This window comes from Solea senegalensis, unplaced genomic scaffold, assembly GCF_019176455.1.
Source record: "Solea senegalensis isolate Sse05_10M unplaced genomic scaffold, IFAPA_SoseM_1 scf7180000015291, whole genome shotgun sequence".
Taxonomy (NCBI): Eukaryota; Metazoa; Chordata; class Actinopteri; order Pleuronectiformes; family Soleidae; genus Solea; species Solea senegalensis.
In genome coordinates this window covers 169-27657 of record NW_025321286.1, presented here as the reverse complement: position 1 = coordinate 27657, position 27489 = coordinate 169, and the positions used below count along the sequence as shown (strand labels likewise).

At 41.4% G+C, this 27489-nt stretch overlaps 6 protein-coding genes across 6 annotated transcripts; all 6 read right to left on the bottom strand.

The window, feature by feature from the left end:
• Window positions 1–1020: 1020 nt before the first annotated feature.
• On the bottom strand, window positions 1021–2107 carry LOC122762124 (trace amine-associated receptor 8a-like). The gene is made up of 2 exons (XM_044017310.1): window positions 1935–2107; window positions 1021–1844 (listed from the first exon to the last, which is right to left on the bottom strand). Exons 1-2 carry the CDS (start codon window positions 2105–2107, stop codon window positions 1034–1036), a joined length of 984 nt encoding a protein of 327 aa, XP_043873245.1. The 3' UTR covers window positions 1021–1033.
• Window positions 2108–4254: 2147 nt separating this feature from the next.
• Window positions 4255–6833, bottom strand: LOC122762120 (trace amine-associated receptor 13c-like). Its single transcript, XM_044017306.1, has 2 exons — window positions 6629–6833; window positions 4255–6538 (listed from the first exon to the last, which is right to left on the bottom strand). Exons 1-2 carry the CDS (start codon window positions 6799–6801, stop codon window positions 5728–5730), a joined length of 984 nt encoding a protein of 327 aa, XP_043873241.1. The 5' UTR covers window positions 6802–6833; the 3' UTR covers window positions 4255–5727.
• Window positions 6834–8413: 1580 nt separating this feature from the next.
• Window positions 8414–10566, bottom strand: LOC122762122 (trace amine-associated receptor 4-like). The gene is made up of 2 exons (XM_044017308.1): window positions 10377–10566; window positions 8414–10289 (listed from the first exon to the last, which is right to left on the bottom strand). The coding sequence occupies exons 1-2, from the start codon at window positions 10550–10552 to the stop codon at window positions 9479–9481; spliced, it is 987 nt and encodes a 328-aa protein (XP_043873243.1). The 5' UTR covers window positions 10553–10566; the 3' UTR covers window positions 8414–9478.
• Window positions 10567–13728: 3162 nt separating this feature from the next.
• Window positions 13729–17681, bottom strand: LOC122762119 (trace amine-associated receptor 8a-like). The gene is made up of 4 exons (XM_044017304.1): window positions 17495–17681; window positions 16607–17403; window positions 14376–14688; window positions 13729–13744 (listed from the first exon to the last, which is right to left on the bottom strand). The coding sequence occupies exons 1-4, from the start codon at window positions 17662–17664 to the stop codon at window positions 13729–13731; spliced, it is 1296 nt and encodes a 431-aa protein (XP_043873239.1). The 5' UTR covers window positions 17665–17681.
• Window positions 17682–21266: 3585 nt separating this feature from the next.
• Window positions 21267–22353, bottom strand: LOC122762123 (trace amine-associated receptor 8a-like). The gene is made up of 2 exons (XM_044017309.1): window positions 22181–22353; window positions 21267–22090 (listed from the first exon to the last, which is right to left on the bottom strand). Exons 1-2 carry the CDS (start codon window positions 22351–22353, stop codon window positions 21280–21282), a joined length of 984 nt encoding a protein of 327 aa, XP_043873244.1. The 3' UTR covers window positions 21267–21279.
• A 2147-nt stretch (window positions 22354–24500) lies between these two features.
• Window positions 24501–27079, bottom strand: LOC122762121 (trace amine-associated receptor 13c-like). The gene is made up of 2 exons (XM_044017307.1): window positions 26875–27079; window positions 24501–26784 (listed from the first exon to the last, which is right to left on the bottom strand). The coding sequence occupies exons 1-2, from the start codon at window positions 27045–27047 to the stop codon at window positions 25974–25976; spliced, it is 984 nt and encodes a 327-aa protein (XP_043873242.1). The 5' UTR covers window positions 27048–27079; the 3' UTR covers window positions 24501–25973.
• Window positions 27080–27489: the final 410 nt, after the last annotated feature.

The window sequence follows — 27489 nt, the reverse complement described above, 5'->3', positions numbered from 1 at the left end:
GAGGAGTACCAGGTGCACATACACACACACACACAGCTATCTGACACAGAGATTCATTCAGGATTATCCACGCTTAATACTACAGATATCATCATGACATCATCAACAACACTGCCTTTCATTGTTACTGCTCTGAATTTAATTCAAGATATTCATATCATCATGTTTATGTATTGTACTGTGCAGAATAAATAAAATCAAGTGAAAACGATACATTTTAAGCACATTTTGTATAAAATACCAACATCATATATCACCTCTCGACCTACGTGAATTTAGTGCCTTGCATTAAGGTATTTGTAAAATAAACATGAGTTTAAACAGTGTGGGTCATAAATTCATAGATGAATGTGATTCTCAGTGCTTATTGTTTGAGATCAACAGTTGTTGCTCAGTGATCTGATTCCGATTCAGATAGAAGGCAAAACATAGATTTGGCACACATCATAACAAACCTATTTCACTGACAGCAACTTTAAATTTCAACATTTCCACAGAGAACCAACAAAAAGTTCCTAATATTAATTTGCATAAACACCAGTTTTACAAAATTCATCAAGACAAATCTTTAAAAATGCACGTGAGATTATCAATGACCCGATCCTCGCAGATTTTGCTGAGTCATGTTGGAGAAACAAAAGCAGAACAAAAACAACAATTTAAATCACAGCTTGTTCACAGAGAGTCATTGTGGACATGTATATAATGTTAAAAAAGCTGAAGTACAATGATAAGTATAAATGAGACGGAGAAATTGACATTTAGGGGCAGAAAACTCATGGAAATTGATTGTGCAATATGTATAACATATTCTTGGCACAATATGTGACATATATTATGCATTATAGGCAATAAAGGACATCAGGTTTTCAGTTTTCCCACGTGTGTTGTGCTTGCACATGGCTGGGATTTTGCATGCAGCACTATGTGCACACTTCCAAACTACACTAAACTTTACTCACCGGTTTCTCTATTGCTCTGTATGATCCCTACTTTAAAAAAAATAAATAAAAAATACTCTGCTCCGTTCTCTTTACATTAATTTGAAGTCAGAGGAGCCGGGCTTCAGTATTTGAAGTGTAAAAATGAGTTTGATAGATTTTCTAAACCAGGGATAGAAAAAGGCATAAATCAGTGGGTTTAAACTGGAGTTAAAGTAGAAAAGAAGTATGACAAATGCATCATTTGAAACACTGAGAAGAGTGTCCGTGCCTGTCAAGACAGCGCAATAAAACGGGCAGACGCATAATAAAAACACAACGATAACGACGCTGAGAGTCCGTGCCGCTTTCATTTCTGATTTCTTTACTTTGACTGAGCTCTGTTGAGGACCGGCTGCCGTGCGTGCTCGCATGGCACGGACCTGATTGATGACCGCCACAAAGACCCTGAGATGCAGGACGATAACAACAATGACAGGACCAATAAAGGACACAGTCATGTCTATGACTGAAGAGATGTTATTGATTAGAATGACACACTCTCCGATGCAGGAATTCAGGCTGCCCGGATGTTTCAGGTTGTGCCTCAGCAGCACACAGTGACAGAGGGTCGAACCCCCCCAACAAGCACAAACACACATTTTCACTTTTTTTTCAGTGACTTTGGTTTGGTAATGCATTGGGTCACAAATAGCCACATAGCGATCGACTGATATGAGGACCATGGTTCCTATCGAGGAAGAGGCTATGATGTACATCAGCACGTAATACAGGAGACACATGAAGTCACCAAGGAACCAGCAGCTGTCTATCGCCGAGGTTTGAATGAAAATAAGGAAGCCCACGAGGAAATCTGAGATACCCAGAGAAAGGAGGAGGATATTGGTGGGGGTGTGGAGCTTCCTGCAGAAGCAAGAGAGTAACATACATATTATTATTTGTTGTATAATTCTTAACAGTTCTGAAATGAAGAAACAATAAATATGTAACAACCTGAAGTGAGAGATGGAGACAATGACGAGCAGGTTGAGCATCACAGTGAGCAGACCAATGAACGTTAGCATGATGTAAGTGACCATGGACACAGACGGAGGCAATGCCGTCTTCCTGCAGGAGGCGTTCAGGAGTTGTGGGAAACAGAGGTCCACTTCATCAAGAGTTTGCATTGTTACAGTGAGGCCAAGACAAGACACTGCCCAGTCTTCTGCCTGGAGCAGTGGATTTTATCTCTTTCTCGGTGGACCTCCTACTTCCCTCAGCATGTTTGCGTGTCATTGCCTCTACTCAATGATGACATCATGTTTTTCAGTTTGGCCAGTAAAATGTCCCCGTCTGTGACGTCCACTGTCAATCACATCATAGACGAAGTACACACAGGCATTTAATGACCGAAGGGTCCAAGGGCCAATCTGAAATGTGTGAAAGGGCAGGTGGTGATCCGTTGACAGCTCCGCCCCTCTCTTTACCTGAGTATCCAAGACATATGGCCGCAGGTCTAACGACACAACCACAGAGTCTGTCATTGACTCACAACCAAGGGTATCCTGGTGTCAAGTGCACTTATGGACACACTTCTTGAACATGGTTTTTGTTTTGGACAAAGTCCAGCAACATAGCACCACTCTGGCTCGGATCGGGGGATCACACCCTCCAGGTCTCACTGTCATTGCCCATGTGAGCATTGGAGTCCCCAGCAGAACAAAATAATCCCCAGCAGGAGAACTTTCTTGCACCACTTCCACGGACTCCAAAAAGGGTGGGTACTCAGCTGTCACCAGCTCAACAGATGTTCCATGCATAGGCACAAACAACAGTTAGTACCCATCCCCCCACCCAGAGGCAGAGGGAGGCTTCCCTCTTGTCTACCCGAGTGAACCCCAATGTACAGGCCCTGAGCTGGGGGGCATTGAGTATGCCCACACCCGCTCAGTGCCTCTCACCAGGGGCAACTCCAGAGTGGAAACGAGTCCAACCCCTCTCGAGGAGACTGGTTCCAGAGCCCAAACTGTGTGTCGAGTTGAGCCCGACTATATCTATTCAGAACTTCTCAACCTTGAGCACCAGCTCAGGCTCCTTTCCTGCCCGAGTGGTGACATTCCATGTCCCTAGAGCCAGAGGTTCGTACCTCCAAGGTCCTCGCCTTCAACCACCACCGAACTAACACTGCACCCGACCTCCATGGCCCATCTCACAGGTGGTGAGCCCATGGGAAGGGGGACCCATGTTGGCTTTTTGGACTGTGCCAGTCAGGGCCCACAACAACTGAGCTCCTAGGATCATTGGGACACGCAAACTGTCATGGCGGGATTCAAGATCGTGGACTCAATTGCAGCAGAACAGAAGCAGGTTTCAAAAAGGTTTATTTGCTTTCATAAGCAAAAATTAAAAGTTGACCAGAGGTCAAAACAAAAGTCAGGAAAAGAGCAAACAGGCTCAAAAAACTCCTCAAAATCACAGAAAAGAAATCTACAACCAAGCTGCGAAAACTAGAAAATAAAACTACAGACTTGCTGTGAAAAACTGAAATCAAAAAGACAGCCTTGCTGCGACACATCCATGAACGGGGAAACTATGAGATGCAAACACTTGAATCGATAACTTGGTCTTCTCTGAATACTCATCTGTGACGCACTGACAAGGGGAGAGTAAAGCTTTTAAAGGTGCAGGGGTAATTATTGCCAGGTGCAAGTGGTTACTAATCAAGGGGGCGTGGTGAAGACAGAGACAGTGAACACAGACAGTGGAAACCCATCGCCAAAATAAAACAGGAAGTGACATAACAAAACTGAAAAACCTAACTGCCCACACCAACTAAACTAACATAACCGCTGCTTCGTGACACAAACCCCTCCAACATGATAAGGTGGCAGCTCCCGGAGGGGTATGTTGATCATGTTAATAAAAAGTACATTAATGTTACTGCTTTGGATTCTGTTGTTAGTGTAAACACAAATATTTTCCACATGCCAGTTGTTTGGAATTTGTATAATTAACGTTTTAATTCAGTAAAAATGTTTTCATAACCAACTAAGAGTGTTATTATAACTGACAAATTCCTTATTAAATCAGAATTTAATCAAATCAAATTGTGGATCGAATTGAATTGAGACCTTGTGAACCGAAATTAAATCGATACAGGACATTGGTGGCGATACCCAGCCCTACTTCAGAAGACACTGCATTGACTGAATTACTAGTGGCCTATTAAATCCTAATCTCACCCCAACTTTAAAACATGTCTTAAAATGTAGTTTGTCCCCATAAGGAAGACAAGTCCCCATAATATAAGTGTAAAAAAGTTTAGGTCCCCACAACTTGAGGAGTACCAGGTGCACACAGACATACACACACACACAGATGTCTAATGCAGAAACTGATTCAGGAATATCCACGCTTAATATTACATATATCATCAAAACATCATCAACAATACTTTGACTTTCATTGTTACTGCTTTGAATTTCATTCAAGATATTCATATTATCATTTTTATGTATTGTACTCTGCAAAATAAACAAAATCAAGTGAAAACTAGACATTTTGAGCACATTTCGTATAAAATACCAACATCGTATATCACCTCTCGACCTACATAAAACAGGATATTAATGTAGGGCCTTGCATGAAGGTATTTGTGAAATAAACATGAGTTTAAACAGTGTGGGTCATAAATTCATGGATGAGTGGGATTCTCAGTGCTTATTGTTTGAGAACAACTGTTGTATCTCAGTGAAAGAAACCAAAACATAGATTTGTAGTAACGCTTATAATTAGTAATTCTGTAAAAATGTTTTCATTTCCCACTAAGAGTGGTACTGTTACCAAATTATTCCAATTTAAATCAGAGTTGAATCAAATCAAATTGTGGACCAAATTGAAATTGGTAGCAAAACCCAGTCCTACTTCAGAGGACACTGTATTGACCTCAATTACTAGTGGCCTTATACAAATTGTAACCTCAGCCTAACTTTAAAACATGTCTTCACCTTAAAAAGTAGTTTGTCTGCATGAGGAAGACACATGCCCATAATGTGACAGTGCAAATGTACAACGCACAACGTAAGGAATACACACACACAAAGCTCTCTGATGCAGAGACTCATTCAGGATCATTCAAGCTTAATATTACAGATATCATCATAACATCATCATCACTTTGGTTTTCATTGTGATGCTGTGAATTTAACTCAAGATAATTACATTATAATCTACATTAAAATTTGCACAAACACCGGCTTTGCAAAATTCATCAAGAACACATCCTTAAAAATGCACAAGAGATTATCACTGACCATCACACATTTTTATGACTCATATCTTGGAGATACAAAAACAGAACAAAAACAACTATTTAAATCACATCTTGGTCACAGAGAGTCATGGCACATGTACAGAATGTTAAAAAAGCTTAAAGTGCAGTGATAAAAGCATAAATGAGACGGGAAAATTGACATTTAGGGGCAGAAAACTTGTGGGAATTGACTTGTGCAATATTTATAACATTCTGGACACAATATGTGACATATACGATGCATTATGGGCAATAAAGGACATCAGGTTTTCAGTTTTCCCACGTATGTTGTGCTTTCACATGGCTGGGATGTTGCATGCAACACTATGTGCACACTTCCAAACCCAGGGTTAAAGCATAGAAGAGATTCTAATGTCCACCTAAGCAGACAGTTTATGTTTAATTTATGTCTAGACTTTACTCTGTTCACTGGGTTTCTCTATTGCTCTGTAGGATCCCTACATTATGAAAAACTACTCATCAGCTCCATTGGCTTTACATTAATTTGAAGTCAGAGGAGCCAGGCTTCAGTATTTGTAGTGTAAAAATTAGTTTGATAGATTTTCTAAACCAGGGATAGAAAAAGGCATATATCAGTGGGTTTAAACTGGAGTTAAAGTCGAAAAAAAGTATGACAAATGCATCACTTGACACATTGAGCAGGATGTCCTCGCCTGTCACCGCACTGCTAAAAAATGGGCAGAGGCATAATAAAAACACAACAATAACAACGCCGAGAGTCCGCGCCGCTTTCATTTCTGATTTCTTTACTTTGATCGAAGTCTGTTGAGGACCAGCTGCCGTGTGCACTCGCATGGCACGGACCTGAACGATGACTGCCACAAAGATTCTGAGATACAGGACGACAACGACAATGACAGGACCTATAAAGGACACAGTCATGTCAATGACTAAAGAGATGTTATTGATTAGAATGACACACTCTCCGATGCAGGAATTCAGGCTGCCTGGCTGTTTCAGGTTGTGCCTCAGCAGCACACAGTGACAGAGGGTCGCACACCCCCAACAAGCACAAACACACATTTTAACTCTTTTTTCAGTGACTTTGGTTCGGTAATGCATTGGGTCACAAATAGCCACATAGCGATCGACTGATATGAGGATCATGGTTCCTATCGAGGAAGAGACGATGATGTATTCCAGCACGTAATACACAATACACATGAAGTCACCGAGGAACCAGCAGCCGTCTATCGCCGAGGTTTGAATGAAAATAAGGAAACCCACGAAAAAATCTGAGATACCCAGAGAAAGGAGGAGGATATTGGTGGGGGTATGGAGCTGCCTGCAGAAGCAAGGGAGGAACATACATATTATTATTTGTTGTAAAATCCTTAACAGTTCTGAAATGAAGAGACAACAAATACTTCACAACCTGAAGTGGGAAATGGAGACAATGACGAGCAGGTTGAGCATCAAAGTCAGCAGACCGATGAATGTCAGCATGATGTAAGTGATCATGGACACAGCCGGAGGCAATGCCGTCTTCCTGCAAGAGGCGTTGAGGAGTTGTGGGAAACAGAGGTCTACTTCATCGAGGGTTTGCATCGTTACAGTGAGGCCAAGACAAGACGCTGCCCAGTCTTCTGCCTGAATCAGTGGACTTTATCTCTTTCTTGGTGGACCTCCTATTTCCCTCAGCATGTTTGTGTGTCATCGTCTCTACTCAACCATGACATCATGTGTTTTCTAGTTTGGCCAGTGACGTCCACTGTCAATCACATCATAGTCGAAGTACACATAGGCATTTAATGACCGTAGGGTCCAGGGGCCAATCTGATATAACATGTGAAAGGGCATGAAAAACGAGCGGAAGAAGTCAGGTGTGTTTGGTATAGCACTGTATCACAACATACATTATCTCAAGGCACTTTACATACTGTAGTAAGGCTTATAATTAGGGCTCTATCTGACAGGGGACCCCCGCCAGATGTTCCCAACAGACCCTCACAATATGTTTAGGTCTGCCTGGCTTGATCGGTATCCTCCCCTGCCATCGGAGCCAACTGACCACCAGATGGTGATCAGTTGACAGCTTCACCCCTCTATTCACCCGAGTGTCCAAGATATATGGCCGCAGGTCTAACAACCCCAACAACTGAGCTCAAAGGATCATTGGGACACACAAACCTCTCCACCATGATAAGGTGGTGGCTCCTTGAGGGGTGTGCTGGTCAAGTTAAATAAAAAGTACATTAATGTAATTGCTTTGGATTCTGTTATTAAATATTCTCCATATGCCAGTTGTGAGGAATATTTGTACGATTAACATATTAATTCTGTAAAAATGTTTTCATTTCCCACTAAGAGTGGTATTGTAACTGAAATATTGTAAGTGAATCAAATCAAATTGTGGATCGAATCAATATTGGTAGCGTTACCCAGCCCTACCTCAGAGGACACTGCATTTACTGAATTACTAGTGGCCTTATACTAATCATAACTTTAGCCTAACTTTAAAGGCAACATTGACCGGAAGATCCAATTAATGCTGCTTTTGTGTGTTTATCTGTGTCATTACCTCGTTTATGAAATCCTAAAGTTTCAGAACAAACATTTCAGCCACTGGTGAGAAAATAGGGTTTTATTGTTTTCCTGGGCTCTGCAAAGTGGAAAGACATTTTCCATTTGCTGATGTTGTCATCAGTAAACCTCACCACTCCTCTCACCACCGTCGCTTCTCCTGGTGCGGGCATTAGTCCGGGCACATCTGGTTGCGTACATTCAACCGCAGAAGATGAAGAAGAACTACTCTTGTTGTAGCTGCTGAGATGCAGTGCATCCACCGTGCCAGAGGGGGAGCTGCGTATCTGAGAGTTGATGTGCTAATTACGTCACTTCCAGGTACCTGGCCAATCACAGGACAGTGGGAAAGCTCTCGTTGGCTGGCCAATCACAACACAGTCTGAATTCTGGGGGGGTGATTTTGGTCTGAAACAGTGCGGCTGATGAGAGCGCCAGTGAGGGACATTTGATCGGCTCGTTTGCAGTGACTAGGAGGTTTTTCATCATGAAAACAAGTTAATATATGTGAGAAGACCCCCATAACTAAAATATATGTGCGATAAAAGCATTCGATGTCACCTTTAAAACATGTCTTCATCTTAAAATGTAGTTTGTCCCCATAAGGAAGACAAGTCCCCATAATGTGACAGTGCAAACAGGGTCCCCACAACATGAGGAATACCAGGTACACACACACAGCTCTCTGATGCAGAGACTCATTCAGGACTATTCACGCTTAATATTACAGATATCATCATAACATCATCACCACTTTGGTTTTCATTGTGACTGCTCTAAATTTAATTAAAAATATTTGCATCATCATTTTTATGTATTGTGCTGTGCAAAATACATAAAATAAAGTGAAAACTAGACACTTAAAGCACATTTTGTATAAAATACCAACATCATTTATCACCTATTGACTTAAATTAAACAGGATATTAAATTAAGGCCATATCACTTGGCTATTGCATGAAGGTACCTGTGAAATGATCATGAGTTTAAACAGTTTGGGTCATAAATTCATGCATGAATGTGAGTGTCAGTTCTTATTCTTTGAAAACAACTGTTATAGCTCAGTGATAGAAGCCAAAAACATAGATTTGGCACACATAATAACAAATGAATTCAGTGACAGCAACTTTAAATTTCAGCATTGCAAAATTCATCAAAGACACATCCTTAAAAATGCACAAGAGATTATCAATGACCCTAACACAATTTGCTGAGTCATATCTTGGAGAAACAAAAATAGAACAAACTATACTATTTATACAACTATTTAAATCGCAGTTTGGTCACAGAGAGTCATGGTGCATGTAGAAAATTGAACAAAAAGCTAAAGTGCAGTGATAAAAGCATAAATGAGACAGGAAAATTGACATTTAGTGGCAGAAAACTTGTGGGAATTGACTTGTGCAATATGTATAACATATTCTGGACACAATATGTGACATATTATGCATTTAAGGCAATAAAGGACATCAGGTTTTCAGTTTTCCCACGTGTGTTGTGCCTGCACATGGCTGGGATGTTGCATGCAGCACTATATGCACACTTCCAAACTCAGGGTCAAAGCATAGAAGAGATTCTAATGTCCACCTAAGCAGACAGTTTATGTTTAATTTATGTCTAGACTTTACTCTGTTCACTGGGTTTCTCTGTTGGTCTATAGGATCCCTACATTATGAAAAACTACTCATCAGCTCCGTTGTCTTTACATTAATTTGAAGTCAGAGGAGCCGGGCTTCAGTATTTGTAGTGTAAAAATTAGTTTGATAGATTTTCTAAACCAGGGGTAGAAAAAGGCATATATCAGTGGGTTTAAACTGGAGTTAAAGTAGAAAAAAAGTATGACAAATGCATCACTTGACACATTGAGCGGGATGTCCTCGCCTGTCACCGCACTGCTAAAAAACGGGCCGACGCATAATAAAAACACAACAATAACAATGCCGAGAGTCCGTGCCGCTTTCATTTCTGATTTCTTTACTTTGACTGAGCTCTGTTGAGGACCGGCTGCCGTGCGCACTCGCATGGCACGGACCTGAACGATGACTGCCACAAAGATTCTGAGATATAGGACAACGACGAAAATGACAGGAATAATAAAGGACACAGTCATGTCTATGACAAAAGAGATGTTATTTATCAGAATGACACACTCTCCGATGCAGGAATTCAGGCTGCCTGGCTGTTTCAGGTTGTGCCTCAGCAGCACACAGTGACAGAGGGTCGAACCCCCCCAACAAGCACAAACACACATCTTAACTCTTTTTTCAGTAACTTTGGTTCGGTAATGCATTGGGTCACAAATAGCCACATAGCGATCGACTGATATAAGGACCATGGTTCCTACCGAGGAAGAAACGATGATGTATTCCATGACATAATAAACAATACACATAAAGTCACCGAGGAACCAGCAGCCGTCTATCGCCGAGGTTTGAATGAAAATAAGGAAACCCACGAGAAAATCTGAGATACCCAGAGAAAGGAGGAGGATATTGGTGGGGGTGTGGAGCTTCCTGCAGAAGCAAGAGAGTAACATATATATTATTTGTCATATAATCCTTTACATTCCTGAAATGAAGACAGAGGAAATATTCAACAACCTGAAGTGGGAGATAGAGACAATGACGAGCAAGTTGAGCATCAAAGTGAGCAGACCGATGAACGTCAGCATGATGTAAGTGATCATGAACACAGCTGGAGGCAATGCCGTCTTCCTGCAGGAGGCGTTGAGAAGTTGTGGGAAACAGAGGTCCACTTCATCGAGGGTTTGCATCATTACAGTGAGGCCAAGACAAGACGCTGCCCAGTCTTCTGTCTGAATCAGTGGACTTTATCTCTTTCTCATTGGACCTCCTATTTCCATCAGCATGTTTGCATGTCATCGTCTCCACACAACCATGACATCATGTGTTTTTCAGTTTTGCCAGTGACCTCCACTGTCAATCACATCGTAGTCGAAGTACACACAGACATTTAATGACCGTAGGGTCCTGAGGCCAATCTGATATAACATGTGAAAGGGCATGAAAAACGATAGTAAGAAGCCAGGTGTGTTTTATTGGTATAGCACTGAATCACAACATACATTATCTCAAGGCACTTTACATACTGTAGTAGGGCTTATAATTAGGGCTCTTTCTGACAGGGGACTCCGTCAGATGTTCCCAACAGACCCTCACAATATGTTTAGGTCGGAGCCAACTGACCGCAGGTCTAACGACACAACCACAAAGTTGATTGTTGACTCACAACCAAGGGTATCCTGGTGCCAAGTGCACATATGGACACCCTTATGCTTGAACATGGTGTTTGATGTGGACAATTGGTGACAAGCACAGAAGTCCAGCAACAGGCACCACTCGGACTCGGATCGTGGGGCCGTTCCTCTCAATCACACCCCTCCAGGTCTCAGTGTCATTGCCCACGTGAGCATTGAAGTCCCCCAGCAGAAAAAAACGGAATCCTCAGCAGTACCTGTCCTTCCAACTGAAGTTGGTGGGAGACTACCCTCTCATCTACCAGAGGGAACCCCAATGTATAGGCCCTGAGCTGGGGGGCAATGAGTATGCCCACACCTGCTCGGTGTCTCTCACCAGGAGCAACTCCAGAGTGGAAACAAGTCCAACCCCTCTCAATGAGGATGGAGCTGTGTGTAGAGGCGAGCCCAACTATATCTAGTTGGAACTTCTCAACCTTGAGCACAGCTCAGGCTCCTTACCTGCCTGTGTGGTAACATTCCACGTCCCTAGAGCCAGCATCTACAGCCGAGGGTCGTACCTCCAAGATCCTCCCCTTCGACCACCACCGACCTCACACTGCACCCGACCTCCATGGCCCCTCCCACAGGTGGCGAGCCCATGGGAAGGGGGACCCACGGGTGAAGTCCCAAACACCAAGTGCCCGCCATCATGCCCCCTCGGTGACCCTAGTCCAGGTGAGGTAGAGTCTGGTACATTTGTTTGCTTCTTCAGAGGTCTTTGAATAGCTCTTTGTCCAGTCCCTCACCTTGGACCTGTTTGCCTTGGGTAACCCTAATTGGGGCAGCTCCTAGGATCAGTGGAACATGGAAACCCCTCCGTGTTGGAGGGGTATGCGGTGGCAGCTCCCGCAGGGGTGTGTCGATCATATTAAATAAAGTAAATCAATGTAAGTGCTTTGGATTCTGTTGTTAATGCAAACACAAATATTCTCCATATGCCAGCCGAAGATGTCCTTGGGACCCCTTCTCTTTTCTATATTTGTTAATGACCTACCACATATTTTCACCAACTCTTCAGTACAACTGTATGCAGATGATACTGTCATCTACACTTCGAAATCTGACATATCTGAAATACAAGCCACCATTCAGTCTGATTTTAATATTCTCGAAGATTGGCTCTCACAAAACAAATTACTTCTCAATAAAAATAAATCTGTTACTATATTTTTTAGCAAAAATTCAAAATTGAAATCCAGTTCAGATTCCTGTACAATACTGTCCTCACCGTGTGTGTGTGTGTGAGGATGGCACACCTTTGCAGAAGGTTGAAAAGGTAAATATCTTGATGTATGGCTGTATCCCACATTGTCAATCAAAACACATATTAATCATACTGTACAGAAAGTGAATTGTTGCGTTAGTTTGTTATATAGGTCCAGACATTGTTTCACTTATAATTTCAGGAAGAAACTGGCCACACAATTTATTTTTCCTGTATTAGATTATTGTGACATTGTGTATATTTCTGCCTCTAAATGTGTGCAAGCCCCCCTTACTAAAGTTTGTAACAGAATCTGCAGATTTATACTCAACTGTCCTTATCATACTCATCATGTACCAGTCTCTTCAGCTTTCCTCTCCTCATACAAGACGACAGATTCACTGGTTTCAATTTATATATAAGTGTATTTATTTCAACTATCCCTCTTATCTCAAACAGTACTTTGTGTTACCTACCTCTAATTATCGGACCAGACACTCTACTTATCTTTACTTTTCAGTTCCATATATTAGGAAATCAACAAGAAGAAAAGCATTTATGTTTAAAGGTCCTAATGATTGGAATCATTTATCTGTGGGCATTAGATCTTCTATATCTCTTAATTGCTTTAATTAAGCCCTGTCCTCTAATTTTGAACTAATCTGTCCATGCTTTCATTGACGTTGTCACCATCTCTTTTAGTATATTTGTCCAAACTCTGGTTGCAGTATGTTTGTATGATTTTGTATGTCTTTCTTGTCCTTGTATTGTATTGTATTGTATTGCATTGTATTGTATCTTATTGTGACTATGTTTTGTATTGTTCTGTCTCCCTATTGTACTGACTTGAGTTCTGTTGTATCTTGATGTGATGTGTGTAGGGGTTTATCCTATGAATAAAACTTTAACAAGTTGTGAGGAATATTTGTATAATTAATGTTTTAATTTGGTAAAAAATTTTCATAACCAACTAAGAGTGATATTGTAACTGAAATATTCCTAATTAAATCAGAGTTGAATCAAATTGAATTGTTGATCGAATTCAATTGAGACCTTGTGAATCGGAATCAAATCGATGAAGGACATACCCAGCCCTACTTCAGAGGACACCGCATTGACTGAATTACCAGTGTCTAATTAATCCTAACCTCACCCTAACTTTAAAACATGTCTTCACCTTAAAATGTAGTTGGTCCCCATAATGTAAGTGTAAAAAAGTTTAGGTCCCCACAACTTGAGGAGTACCCACACACACACGCAGCTGTCTGATGCAGAGACTCATTCAGGATTATTCACGCTTTATCATTACAGACATCATCATAACATCACTGACAACAATTTGACTTTCATTGTGACTGCTCTGAATTTTATTCATGACATTCATATGATAACTTTTATGTATTGTACTGTGCATAAAATACCAACATCACCTTATTGTTTGAGAACAACTGTTGTAGCTCAGTGAAAGAAGCCAAAACATAGATTTGGCTCACATCATAACAAACCTATTTCATTGACAGCAACTTTAAATTTAAATTTCCACAGAGAAATTGATCAAGAACAAATCCTTAAAAATGCATGTGAGCGTATTAACGACCCTCACAGATTTTGCTGAGTCATATCTTGGAGAAACAAAAGCAGAACAAAAAAAACTATTTAAATCACAGCTCGGTCACAGAGAGTCATTGTGCATATGTATATAATGTTAAAAAAGCTAAAGTGCAGTGACAAAAGCATGAATGAGACGGGAAAATTGACATTTAGGGGCAGAAAACTTGTGAATATTGAATTCTTGGCAAAATATGTGACATGTAATATGCATTATAGGCAATAAAGGACATCAGGTTTTCAGCTTTCCCATGTGTGTTGTGCTTGCACATGGCTGGGATTTAGCATGAGCACACTTCCTAACTACACTACACTTTACTCCATTCACTGGGGTTCTCTATTGCTCCGTAATTAAAAAAAAGACAAATACTCATTAGCTCTGTTCTCTTTACATTAATTTAAAGTCAGGTGGGGTGGAGTGGCTCAGTGGTTAAGACCCTGCCTTGTGTACCAAAGACATCATGGTCGCAAGTTCGATTCCACCCCTGGCTAATTGTAATTGATTCCATTGTAAGTCGCTTTGGATAAAAGCGTCTGCTAAATGACATGTAATGTAATGTAATGTTAAAGTCAGAGGAGCCGGGCTTCAGTATTTGAAGTGTAAAAATTAGTTTGATAGATTTTCTAAACCAGGGATAGAAAAAGGCATGAATAAGTGGGTTTAAAAATGAGTTAAAGTAGAACAGAAGTATAATTGATGCATCACTTGACACACTGAGCAGGGTGTCAAAAACGCAATGATGACAACACCGAGAGTCCGTGCCGCTTTCATTTCTGATTTCTTTACTTTGACCGAGCTCTGTTGAGGACCGGCTGCTGTGCGTGCTTGCATAGCACGGACCTAAGCGATAACCACCACAAAGACTCTGAGATAAAGGACGACGACGACAATGACAGGACCAATAAAGGACACATTCATGTCTATGACTAAAGAGATGTTATTGATTAGAAGGACACACTCTCCGATGCAGGAATTCAGGCTGCCTGGCTGTTTCAGGTTGTGCCTCAGCAGCACACAGTGACAGAGCGTTGAACCCCCCCAACAGGCACAAACACACATTTTAACTCTTTTTTCAGAGACTTTGGTTCGGTAATGCATTGGGTCACAAATAGCCACATAGCGATCGACTGATATGAGGACCATGGTTCCTATCCACGTTGATGCAAATCGTGCCATGCGCACAATGCACACTGGGTCCACACATGCCGTGCGTGGAAGTATACCAGGGCACTAAAAACCGGGAGAAGGGCCTCGTCTGAAAACTCCATATTAACTGTATAGCATTTCAGCTTAGGCATGATTTGATTGGCTGGTGCTGAAACTGTCACTTGAATAGTTGAACATTTCTCAACATCTCTCAAAACATGTTTTATTCATGCACTTTGCACTTTGTTAATGTCCAGAGTTTGAGTTTATTTCAAAACTGTTCTTTCAATGACTAAAACCAGATTTCCTGCACCATTCCATGTGAGATAGTCACAGCTGATAACCCCTTGTTGGGATAAATTGGAATTCTAGTTTATTACGTACTGCAAATGTATGTGCTGGTTAATATGTAATTTATTTACATTTTCAGGATTCTACTGTCTTTCTCAGGGACTGGACAGCTGTTCAGATTTAATTAGTTACATATATTTTGTTGAATAAAGGTAATGGCATTTGATGCATTCTACCTTGGTACTAAATGTAACACTGGAATGTCACGTGATCAGTGTGCTGGTCATGTTAAATAAAAATTACATTAATGGAACTGCTTTGGATTCTGTTGTTAATGTATACAAATATTATCCATATGCCAGTTGTGAGGAATATTTGTATAATTGACATTAATTCTATAAAAATGTTTTCATAACCAACTAAGAGTGGTATTGTAACTGAAATACTTCTAATCAAATCGGAACTGAATTAAATAAATTCATGGATTGAATCGAATTGAGACATTGTGAATTGGAATCAAATCCATTCAGTAAATTGGTGGCGATACCTAGCCCTACTTCAGAGGACGCTGCATTGACTTAATAATTCAAGATATTCCTATGATAATTTTTATATATTGTACTGTGCAAAATAACTAAAATCATGTGAAAACTAGACATTTTAAGCACATTTCGTAAAAAAATACCGTATATTGCTTCTCGACCTACATAAAACAGGATATGAATTTAGGGCCACATCCCTCAGCTCTTGCATGAAGGTATTTGTGAAATTAACATGAGTTTAAACAGTTTGGGTCATAAATTCATGGATGAATGTGAGTCTTAGTTCTAATTGTTTGAGAACAACTGTTGTTGATCAGAGAAACAAAGGCAGAACAAAAACAACTGTCACTTGTTAAATCACAGCTCAGTCACAAAGAGTCTGTATATACTGTTAAAAAAGCTAAAGTGCAGTGATAAAAGTACAAATGACATGGGATAATTGACATTTAACAACAGGAGACGTCTGGGAATTGACTTGTGCAATATTCATAACATATTCTGGACACAATATGTGACATATATTATGCATGATACTCAATAAGGGACATAAGGTTTTCAGATTTCTCATGGGTGTTGTGGCTGGGATATTTCATGCAGCACTATATGCACACTTCCAAACAGGGTCAAGCATATGAGATTCTAAAGTCCACCTAAGCAGACAGTTTAAGGTTAATTTATCTCGAGACATTACTCTGTTCACTGGGTTTCTCTATTGATGTGTAGGATCCCAACATTATTAAAAACTACTCATCAGTTCTGTTCTCTTTACATTCATTTGAAATCAGATGAGCCAGGCTTCAGTATTTGAAGTGTAAAAATTAGTTTGATAGATTTTCTAAACCATGGATAGAAAAAGGCATATATCAGGGGGTTTAAACAGGAGTTTATGTAGATCAGAAGTAAAAGAAATGCATTACTGGATGCACTGAGCAGGGTATCCACACCTGTCACTGTACCGCAAAAAAACGGGCAGAGGCATAATAAAAACACAACAATAACAACGCCGAGAGTCCGCGCCGCTTTCAATTCGGATTTCTTTACTTTGACCAAGCTTTGTTGAGGACCGGCTGCCGTGCGCACTCGCATGGCACGGACCTGAACGATGACCGCCACAAAGACTCTGAGATACAGGACGACTACGACTATGACAGGACCAATAAAGGACACAGTCATGTCTATGACTGAAGAGATGTTACTGATTAGAATGACACACTCTCCAATGCAGGAATTCAGGCTGCCTGGGTGTTTCAGGTTGTGCCTCAGCAGCAAACAGTGACAGAGGGTCGAACCCCCCCAACAAGCACAGACACACATCTTAACTCTTTTTTCAGAGACTTTGGTTCGGTAATGCATTGGGTCACAAATAGCCACATAGCGATCAACTGATATAAGAATCATGGTTCCTATCGAGGCAGAGGTGGTGATGTACATCAACACGTAATACAGGATACACATGAAGTCACCAAGGAACCAGCAACTGTCTATCGCAGAGGTTTGAATGAAAATGAGGATGCCCACAAAGAAATCTGAGATACCCAGAGAAAGGAGGAGGATATTGGTCGGGGTGTGGAGCTTCCTGCAGAAGCAAGAGAGTAACATACATTAGTAATTGTTGTATAACCCTTAACAGTTCTGAAATTAAAAAAAAACAATGAATATTTAACAACCTGAAGTGAGAGATGGAGACAATGACGAGCAGGTTGAGAATCACAGTGAGCAGACCAATGAACGTTAGCATGATGTAAGTGATCATGGACACAAGCGGAGGCAATGCCGTCTTCCTGCAGGAGGCGTTCAGTTGTGGGAAACAGAGGTCCACTTCATCAAGGCTTTGCATCGTTACAGTGAGGCCAAGACAAGACACTGCCTAGTCTTCTGCCTGAAGCAGTGGATTTTATCTCTTTCTCGGTGGACCTCCTATTTCCCTCAGCATGTTTGTGTGTCATTGCCTCTCCTCAACCATGACATTGTGTATTTTTCAGTTTGGCCAGTAAAATGTCCCTGTCTGTGACGTCCACTGTCAATCACATCAAAGTCGAAGTACACACAGGCATTTAATGACTGTAGGGTCCAAGGGCCAATCTGAAATGTGTGAAAGGGCAGGTGGTGATCAGTTGACAGCTCCGCCCCTCTCTTTACCTGAGTATCCAAGACATACAGTTGAGGCCAAAATTATTAGCCCCCCAGGAATTATGGAACATTTTCCTAAAATTCTTCCCAATGTTTGCAGTGTTGATAAAACTTGATATAATCAAACATTCACCAGTGCCATTTGGTAGCTTTTGGTACATTCTGGATATAAAATACATCTTTTGGCTTGCGTTATATCAAATATAGTGAAAAATGGGGTGGTCAAAAATATTAGCCCCCGTATGAATTTTTATTTTCCAAACAAACCTAATTAACCAATCAGTTTTCAAACCACACCTGTGCAGTCAATTGGCTTTCTGACAACACCTGAGCATTAAATCAGCATAAAAGGTATCCAAGGAACAGGGCACATGTGCACATTGAGAGGGATTACTTTTACTCATCATGCCAAAGACAAAGGAAATCAGTTTTGATTTCAGAAAGAAGATAGTGGAGGCTCAGGAGAAGGGGGAAGGTTTTACTGCCATTTCCAAGCATTTCATAGTGTCTAGAACCGCTGTACGTTGCATCATTGCCAATTACAAGGAGACAAATTCAGTAAGAAACAAACCTGGGCGTGGTCGTAAGCGCAATATTTCAAGAACTCTGGAGAGAAAAACTCTGGAAAATCGTCAGAGATGTCAGCAAGAACCCCCGGACATCTGCCTAGATGATTGTTGCTGACCTGGCCTCTTCTGGAGTTGATGTTTCAAGGAACACATTTGTGAGGGCTCTTCATCGTGATGGGCTTCATGGCCATCATCCGAGAAGAACCCTTTTACTCAAAGAGCGGCACATCACAGCAAGACTGAAGTTTGCCCGTGAACATTTGAAAGATAAAGATGACTTTTGGAAGTCTGTGCTTTGGTCTGATGAGACTAAACTGGAACTTTTTGGGCACATGGATGTGGTGTAAGTTTGGCGAAGAAAGGGAGAGACCTTCAACCCAAAGAACACAGTTCCCATGGTGGTGGGAGCATCATGCTGTGGGGCTGTTTTGCAGCCTTGGGCACAGGGAGCCTTGTTCGGGTGCATGGCATCATGAAAAAAGAAAAGGATGTTTGAGGAATAATATGCAGAAATCTGCTCGTAGTCTATCCATAGGTCGTCACTGGGTCTTCCAACAAGACAATGACCCAAAGCACACATCGAAATATGTTCGACAGTTCATTAAGGATACCAAAACCAAGGTCCTGGAGTGGCCTGCACAGAGCCCAGACCTCAATCCTATTGAGAATATGTGGCGGGTGCTCAAGGTGAATGTCCATGCTCGGAAACCACGCAATTTGGACCAGCTGGAACAATTTGCAATGGAAGAATGGGCCAACATCCCTCAGAGGACCTGTGCCAACCGAGTGAAGAACTACATTAAGAGGTTGTTGTCAGTTGTGACTCAGAAAGGGTACACTATTGACTATTAATAGCCAGGGGGCTAATAATTTTGGACGTCTAATTTTTGCCATTTCTTGTTTCAATTCAGTGTATCGATAAAATATTCTCATCAAACTTGGTGGACATTTTGTCTTTGCTATTTTGGAAACAAATGCAATACAAACAGTTGTTGTTAATGGTCATTTCCAGAGAGTAATAAAGAGTTTTGTCTAATTTCACAAGGGGGGCTAATAATTTTGGCCTCAACTGTATGGCTGCAGGTCTAACGACACAACCACAAAGTCTGTCATTGACTCACAACCAAGGGTATCCTGGTGTCAAGTGCACATATGGACACCCCTATGCTTGAACATGGTTTTTGTTATGGACAATCCGTGACAAGCACAGAAGTTCCTCCCAATCACACCCTCCAGGTGTCACTGTCTTTGCCCACGTAAGCATTGAAGTCCCCAGCAAAACAAAGGAATCCCCAGCAGGAGAACTTTCTTGCACCACTTCCAGGGACTCCAAAAAGGGTGGGTACTCTGAACAGCTGTTCCATGCATAGGCACAAACAACAGTTAGTACCCATCCCCCCCACCCAGAGGCAGAAGGAGGCTTCCCTCTTGTCTACCTGAGTGAACCCCAATGTACAGGCCCTGAGCTGGGGGGCATTGAGTATGCCCACACCCGCTCAGTGCCTCTCACCAGGGGCGACTCCAGAGTGTTTTTTTCAGTAAATTGGTGGCGATACCCAGCCCTACTTCAGAGAACACTGCATTGACTGAATTACTGGTGGCCTAATCCTAACCTCAGCCTAATTTTAAAACATGTCTTCATCTTAAAATGTAGTTTGTCCCCATAAGGAAGACAAGTCACCAGAACAAAGTGTAAAACAATTTAGGTCCCCAAAACTTGAGGAGTACCAGGTGCACATACACACACACACACAGCTATCTGACACAGAGATTCATTCAGGATTATCCACGCTTAATACTACAGATATCATCATGACATCATCAACAACACTGCCTTTCATTGTTACTGCTCTGAATTTAATTCAAGATATTCATATCATCATGTTTATGTATTGTACTGTGCAGAATAAATAAAATCAAGTGAAAACGATACATTTTAAGCACATTTTGTATAAAATACCAACATCATATATCACCTCTCGACCTACGTGAATTTAGTGCCTTGCATTAAGGTATTTGTAAAATAAACATGAGTTTAAACAGTGTGGGTCATAAATTCATAGATGAATGTGATTCTCAGTGCTTATTGTTTGAGATCAACAGTTGTTGCTCAGTGATCTGATTCCGATTCAGATAGAAGGCAAAACATAGATTTGGCACACATCATAACAAACCTATTTCACTGACAGCAACTTTAAATTTCAACATTTCCACAGAGAACCAACAAAAAGTTCCTAATATTAATTTGCATAAACACCAGTTTTACAAAATTCATCAAGACAAATCTTTAAAAATGCACGTGAGATTATCAATGACCCGATCCTCGCAGATTTTGCTGAGTCATGTTGGAGAAACAAAAGCAGAACAAAAACAACAATTTAAATCACAGCTTGTTCACAGAGAGTCATTGTGGACATGTATATAATGTTAAAAAAGCTGAAGTACAATGATAAGTATAAATGAGACGGAGAAATTGACATTTAGGGGCAGAAAACTCATGGAAATTGATTGTGCAATATGTATAACATATTCTTGGCACAATATGTGACATATATTATGCATTATAGGCAATAAAGGACATCAGGTTTTCAGTTTTCCCACGTGTGTTGTGCTTGCACATGGCTGGGATTTTGCATGCAGCACTATGTGCACACTTCCAAACTACACTAAACTTTACTCACCGGATTTCTCTATTGCTCTGTATGATCCCTACTTTAAAAAAAATAAATAAAAAATACTCTGCTCCGTTCTCTTTACATTAATTTGAAGTCAGAGGAGCCGGGCTTCAGTATTTGAAGTGTAAAAATGAGTTTGATAGATTTTCTAAACCAGGGATAGAAAAAGGCATAAATCAGTGGGTTTAAACTGGAGTTAAAGTAGAAAAGAAGTATGACAAATGCATCATTTGAAACACTGAGAAGAGTGTCCGTGCCTGTCAAGACAGCGCAATAAAACGGGCAGACGCATAATAAAAACACAACGATAACGTCGCTGAGAGTCCGTGCCGCTTTCATTTCTGATTTCTTTACTTTGACTGAGCTCTGTTGAGGACCGGCTGCCGTGCGTGCTCGCATGGCACGGACCTGATTGATGACCGCCACAAAGACCCTGAGATGCAGGACGATAACAACAATGACAGGACCAATAAAGGACACAGTCATGTCTATGACTGAAGAGATGTTATTGATTAGAATGACACACTCTCCGATGCAGGAATTCAGGCTGCCCGGATGTTTCAGGTTGTGCCTCAGCAGCACACAGTGACAGAGGGTCGAACCCCCCCAACAAGCACAAACACACATTTTCACTTTTTTTTCAGTGACTTTGGTTTGGTAATGCATTGGGTCACAAATAGCCACATAGCGATCGACTGATATGAGGACCATGGTTCCTATCGAGGAAGAGGCTATGATGTACATCAGCACGTAATACAGGAGACACATGAAGTCACCAAGGAACCAGCAGCTGTCTATCGCCGAGGTTTGAATGAAAATAAGGAAGCCCACGAGGAAATCTGAGATACCCAGAGAAAGGAGGAGGATATTGGTGGGGGTGTGGAGCTTCCTGCAGAAGCAAGAGAGTAACATACATATTATTATTTGTTGTATAATTCTTAACAGTTCTGAAATGAAGAAACAATAAATATGTAACAACCTGAAGTGAGAGATGGAGACAATGACGAGCAGGTTGAGCATCACAGTGAGCAGACCAATGAACGTTAGCATGATGTAAGTGACCATGGACACAGACGGAGGCAATGCCGTCTTCCTGCAGGAGGCGTTCAGGAGTTGTGGGAAACAGAGGTCCACTTCATCAAGAGTTTGCATTGTTACAGTGAGGCCAAGACAAGACACTGCCCAGTCTTCTGCCTGGAGCAGTGGATTTTATCTCTTTCTCGGTGGACCTCCTACTTCCCTCAGCATGTTTGCGTGTCATTGCCTCTACTCAATGATGACATCATGTTTTTCAGTTTGGCCAGTAAAATGTCCCCGTCTGTGACGTCCACTGTCAATCACATCATAGACGAAGTACACACAGGCATTTAATGACCGAAGGGTCCAAGGGCCAATCTGAAATGTGTGAAAGGGCAGGTGGTGATCCGTTGACAGCTCCGCCCCTCTCTTTACCTGAGTATCCAAGACATATGGCCGCAGGTCTAACGACACAACCACAGAGTCTGTCATTGACTCACAACCAAGGGTATCCTGGTGTCAAGTGCACTTATGGACACACTTCTTGAACATGGTTTTTGTTTTGGACAAAGTCCAGCAACATAGCACCACTCTGGCTCGGATCGGGGGATCACACCCTCCAGGTCTCACTGTCATTGCCCATGTGAGCATTGGAGTCCCCAGCAGAACAAAATAATCCCCAGCAGGAGAACTTTCTTGCACCACTTCCACGGACTCCAAAAAGGGTGGGTACTCAGCTGTCACCAGCTCAACAGATGTTCCATGCATAGGCACAAACAACAGTTAGTACCCATCCCCCCACCCAGAGGCAGAGGGAGGCTTCCCTCTTGTCTACCCGAGTGAACCCCAATGTACAGGCCCTGAGCTGGGGGGCATTGAGTATGCCCACACCCGCTCAGTGCCTCTCACCAGGGGCAACTCCAGAGTGGAAACGAGTCCAACCCCTCTCGAGGAGACTGGTTCCAGAGCCCAAACTGTGTGTCGAGTTGAGCCCGACTATATCTATTCAGAACTTCTCAACCTTGAGCACCAGCTCAGGCTCCTTTCCTGCCCGAGTGGTGACATTCCATGTCCCTAGAGCCAGAGGTTCGTACCTCCAAGGTCCTCGCCTTCAACCACCACCGAACTAACACTGCACCCGACCTCCATGGCCCATCTCACAGGTGGTGAGCCCATGGGAAGGGGGACCCATGTTGGCTTTTTGGACTGTGCCAGTCAGGGCCCCCAACAACTGAGCTCCTAGGATCATTGGGACACGCAAACTGTCATGGCGGGATTCAAGATCTTGGACTCAATTGCAGCAGAACAGAAGCAGGTTTCAAAAAGGTTTATTTGCTTTCATAAGCAAAAATTAAAAGTTGACCAGAGGTCAAAACAAAAGTCAGGAAAAGAGCAAACAGGCTCAAAAAACTCCTCAAAATCACAGAAAAGAAATCTACAACCAAGCTGCGAAAACTAGAAAATAAAACTACAGACTTGCTGTGAAAAACTGAAATCAAAAAGACAGCCTTGCTGCGACACATCCATGAACGGGGAAACTATGAGATGCAAACACTTGAATCGATAACTTGGTCTTCTCTGAATACTCATCTGTGACGCACTGACAAGGGGAGAGTAAAGCTTTTAAAGGTGCAGGGGTAATTATCGCCAGGTGCAAGTGGTTACTAATCAAGGGGGCGTGGTGAAGACAGAGACAGTGAACACAGACAGTGGAAACCCATCGCCAAAATAAAACAGGAAGTGACATAACAAAACTGAAAAACCTAACTGCCCACACCAACTAAACTAACATAACCGCCGCTTCGTGACACAAACCCCTCCAACATGATAAGGTGGCAGCTCCCGGAGGGGTATGTTGATCATGTTAATAAAAAGTACATTAATGTTACTGCTTTGGATTCTGTTGTTAGTGTAAACACAAATATTTTCCACATGCCAGTTGTTTGGAATTTGTATAATTAACGTTTTAATTCAGTAAAAATGTTTTCATAACCAACTAAGAGTGTTATTATAACTGACAAATTCCTTATTAAATCAGAATCTAATCAAATCAAATTGTGGATCGAATTGAATTGAGACCTTGTGAACCGTAATTAAATCGATACAGGACATTGGTGGCGATACCCAGCCCTACTTCAGAAGACACTGCATTGACTGAATTACTAGTGGCCTATTAAATCCTAATCTCACCCCAACTTTAAAACATGTCTTAAAATGTAGTTTGTCCCCATAAGGAAGACAAGTCCCCATAATATAAGTGTAAAAAAGTTTAGGTCCCCACAACTTGAGGAGTACCAGGTGCACACAGACATACACACACACACAGATGTCTAATGCAGAAACTGATTCAGGAATATCCACGCTTAATATTACATATATCATCAAAACATCATCAACAATACTTTGACTTTCATTGTTACTGCTTTGAATTTCATTCAAGATATTCATATTATCATTTTTATGTATTGTACTCTGCAAAATAAACAAAATCAAGTGAAAACTAGACATTTTGAGCACATTTCGTATAAAATACCAACATCGTATATCACCTCTCGACCTACATAAAACAGGATATTAATGTAGGGCCTTGCATGAAGGTATTTGTGAAATAAACATGAGTTTAAACAGTGTGGGTCATAAATTCATGGATGAGTGGGATTCTCAGTGCTTATTGTTTGAGAACAACTGTTGTATCTCAGTGAAAGAAACCAAAACATAGATTTGTAGTAACGCTTATAATTAGTAATTCTGTAAAAATGTTTTCATTTCCCACTAAGAGTGGTACTGTAACCAAATTATTCCAATTCAAATCGGAGTTGAATCAAATCAAATTGTGGACCAAATTGAAATTGGTAGCAAAACCCAGTCCTACTTCAGAGGACACTGTATTGACCTCAATTACTAGTGGCCTTATACAAATTGTAACCTCAGCCTAACTTTAAAACATGTCTTCACCTTAAAAAGTAGTTTGTCTGCATGAGGAAGACACATGCCCATAATGTGACAGTGCAAATGTACAACGCACAACGTAAGGAATACACACACACAAAGCTCTCTGATGCAGAGACTCATTCAGGATCATTCAAGCTTAATATTACAGATATCATCATAACATCATCATCACTTTGGTTTTCATTGTGATGCTGTGAATTTAACTCAAGATAATTACATTATAATCTACATTAAAATTTGCACAAACACCGGCTTTGCAAAATTCATCAAGAACACATCCTTAAAAATGCACAAGAGATTATCACTGACCATCACACATTTTTATGACTCATATCTTGGAGATACAAAAACAGAACAAAAACAACTATTTAAATCACATCTTGGTCACAGAGAGTCATGGCACATGTACAGAATGTTAAAAAAGCTTAAAGTGCAGTGATAAAAGCATAAATGAGACGGGAAAATTGACATTTAGGGGCAGAAAACTTGTGGGAATTGACTTGTGCAATATTTATAACATTCTGGACACAATATGTGACATATACGATGCATTATGGGCAATAAAGGACATCAGGTTTTCAGTTTTCCCACGTATGTTGTGCTTTCACATGGCTGGGATGTTGCATGCAACACTATGTGCACACTTCCAAACCCAGGGTTAAAGCATAGAAGAGATTCTAATGTCCACCTAAGCAGACAGTTTATGTTTAATTTATGTCTAGACTTTACTCTGTTCACTGGGTTTCTCTATTGCTCTGTAGGATCCCTACATTATGAAAAACTACTCATCAGCTCCATTGGCTTTACATTAATTTGAAGTCAGAGGAGCCAGGCTTCAGTATTTGTAGTGTAAAAATTAGTTTGATAGATTTTCTAAACCAGGGATAGAAAAAGGCATATATCAGTGGGTTTAAACTGGAGTTAAAGTCGAAAAAAAGTATGACAAATGCATCACTTGACACATTGAGCAGGATGTCCTCGCCTGTCACCGCACTGCTAAAAAATGGGCAGAGGCATAATAAAAACACAACAATAACAACGCCGAGAGTCCGCGCCGCTTTCATTTCTGATTTCTTTACTTTGATCGAAGTCTGTTGAGGACCAGCTGCCGTGTGCACTCGCATGGCACGGACCTGAACGATGACTGCCACAAAGATTCTGAGATACAGGACGACAACGACAATGACAGGACCTATAAAGGACACAGTCATGTCAATGACTAAAGAGATGTTATTGATTAGAATGACACACTCTCCGATGCAGGAATTCAGGCTGCCTGGCTGTTTCAGGTTGTGCCTCAGCAGCACACAGTGACAGAGGGTCGCACACCCCCAACAAGCACAAACACACATTTTAACTCTTTTTTCAGTGACTTTGGTTCGGTAATGCATTGGGTCACAAATAGCCACATAGCGATCGACTGATATGAGGATCATGGTTCCTATCGAGGAAGAGACGATGATGTATTCCAGCACGTAATACACAATACACATGAAGTCACCGAGGAACCAGCAGCCGTCTATCGCCGAGGTTTGAATGAAAATAAGGAAACCCACGAAAAAATCTGAGATACCCAGAGAAAGGAGGAGGATATTGGTGGGGGTATGGAGCTGCCTGCAGAAGCAAGGGAGGAACATACATATTATTATTTGTTGTAAAATCCTTAACAGTTCTGAAATGAAGAGACAACAAATACTTCACAACCTGAAGTGGGAAATGGAGACAATGACGAGCAGGTTGAGCATCAAAGTCAGCAGACCGATGAATGTCAGCATGATGTAAGTGATCATGGACACAGCCGGAGGCAATGCCGTCTTCCTGCAAGAGGCGTTGAGGAGTTGTGGGAAACAGAGGTCTACTTCATCGAGGGTTTGCATCGTTACAGTGAGGCCAAGACAAGACGCTGCCCAGTCTTCTGCCTGAATCAGTGGACTTTATCTCTTTCTTGGTGGACCTCCTATTTCCCTCAGCATGTTTGTGTGTCATCGTCTCTACTCAACCATGACATCATGTGTTTTCTAGTTTGGCCAGTGACGTCCACTGTCAATCACATCATAGTCGAAGAACACATAGGCATTTAATGACCGTAGGGTCCAGGGGCCAATCTGATATAACATGTGAAAGGGCATGAAAAACGAGCGGAAGAAGTCAGGTGTGTTTGGTATAGCACTGTATCACAACATACATTATCTCAAGGCACTTTACATACTGTAGTAAGGCTTATAATTAGGGCTCTATCTGACAGGGGACCCCCGCCAGATGTTCCCAACAGACCCTCACAATATGTTTAGATCTGCCTGGCTTGATCGGTATCCTCCC

Bases quoted from the DNA above. Each gene is read 5' to 3' on its own strand.
- LOC122762124 (XM_044017310.1), bottom strand. From the start codon at position 2,107: ATGCAAACTCTTGATGAAGTGGACCTCTGTTTCCCACAACTCCTGAAC. The intron at 1,845-1,934 runs GTTGTTACATAT...TTGCTTCTGCAG, and splicing joins GTCTCCATCTCTCACTTCAG to GAAGCTCCACACCCCCACCA.
- LOC122762120 (XM_044017306.1), bottom strand. From the start codon at position 6,801: ATGCAAACCCTCGATGAAGTAGACCTCTGTTTCCCACAACTCCTCAAC. The intron at 6,539-6,628 runs GTTGTGAAGTAT...TTGCTTCTGCAG, and splicing joins GTCTCCATTTCCCACTTCAG to GCAGCTCCATACCCCCACCA.
- LOC122762122 (XM_044017308.1), bottom strand. From the start codon at position 10,552: ATGATGCAAACCCTCGATGAAGTGGACCTCTGTTTCCCACAACTTCTC. The intron at 10,290-10,376 runs GTTGTTGAATAT...TTGCTTCTGCAG, and splicing joins GTCTCTATCTCCCACTTCAG to GAAGCTCCACACCCCCACCA.
- LOC122762119 (XM_044017304.1), bottom strand. From the start codon at position 17,664: ATGCAAAGCCTTGATGAAGTGGACCTCTGTTTCCCACAACTGAACGCC. The intron at 17,404-17,494 runs GTTGTTAAATAT...TTGCTTCTGCAG, and splicing joins GTCTCCATCTCTCACTTCAG to GAAGCTCCACACCCCGACCA. The intron at 14,689-16,606 runs TCAAATGAATGT...GTTATCGCTTAG, and splicing joins GAAGCCTGGCTCATCTGATT to GTCCGTGCTATGCAAGCACG.
- LOC122762123 (XM_044017309.1), bottom strand. From the start codon at position 22,353: ATGCAAACTCTTGATGAAGTGGACCTCTGTTTCCCACAACTCCTGAAC. The intron at 22,091-22,180 runs GTTGTTACATAT...TTGCTTCTGCAG, and splicing joins GTCTCCATCTCTCACTTCAG to GAAGCTCCACACCCCCACCA.
- LOC122762121 (XM_044017307.1), bottom strand. From the start codon at position 27,047: ATGCAAACCCTCGATGAAGTAGACCTCTGTTTCCCACAACTCCTCAAC. The intron at 26,785-26,874 runs GTTGTGAAGTAT...TTGCTTCTGCAG, and splicing joins GTCTCCATTTCCCACTTCAG to GCAGCTCCATACCCCCACCA.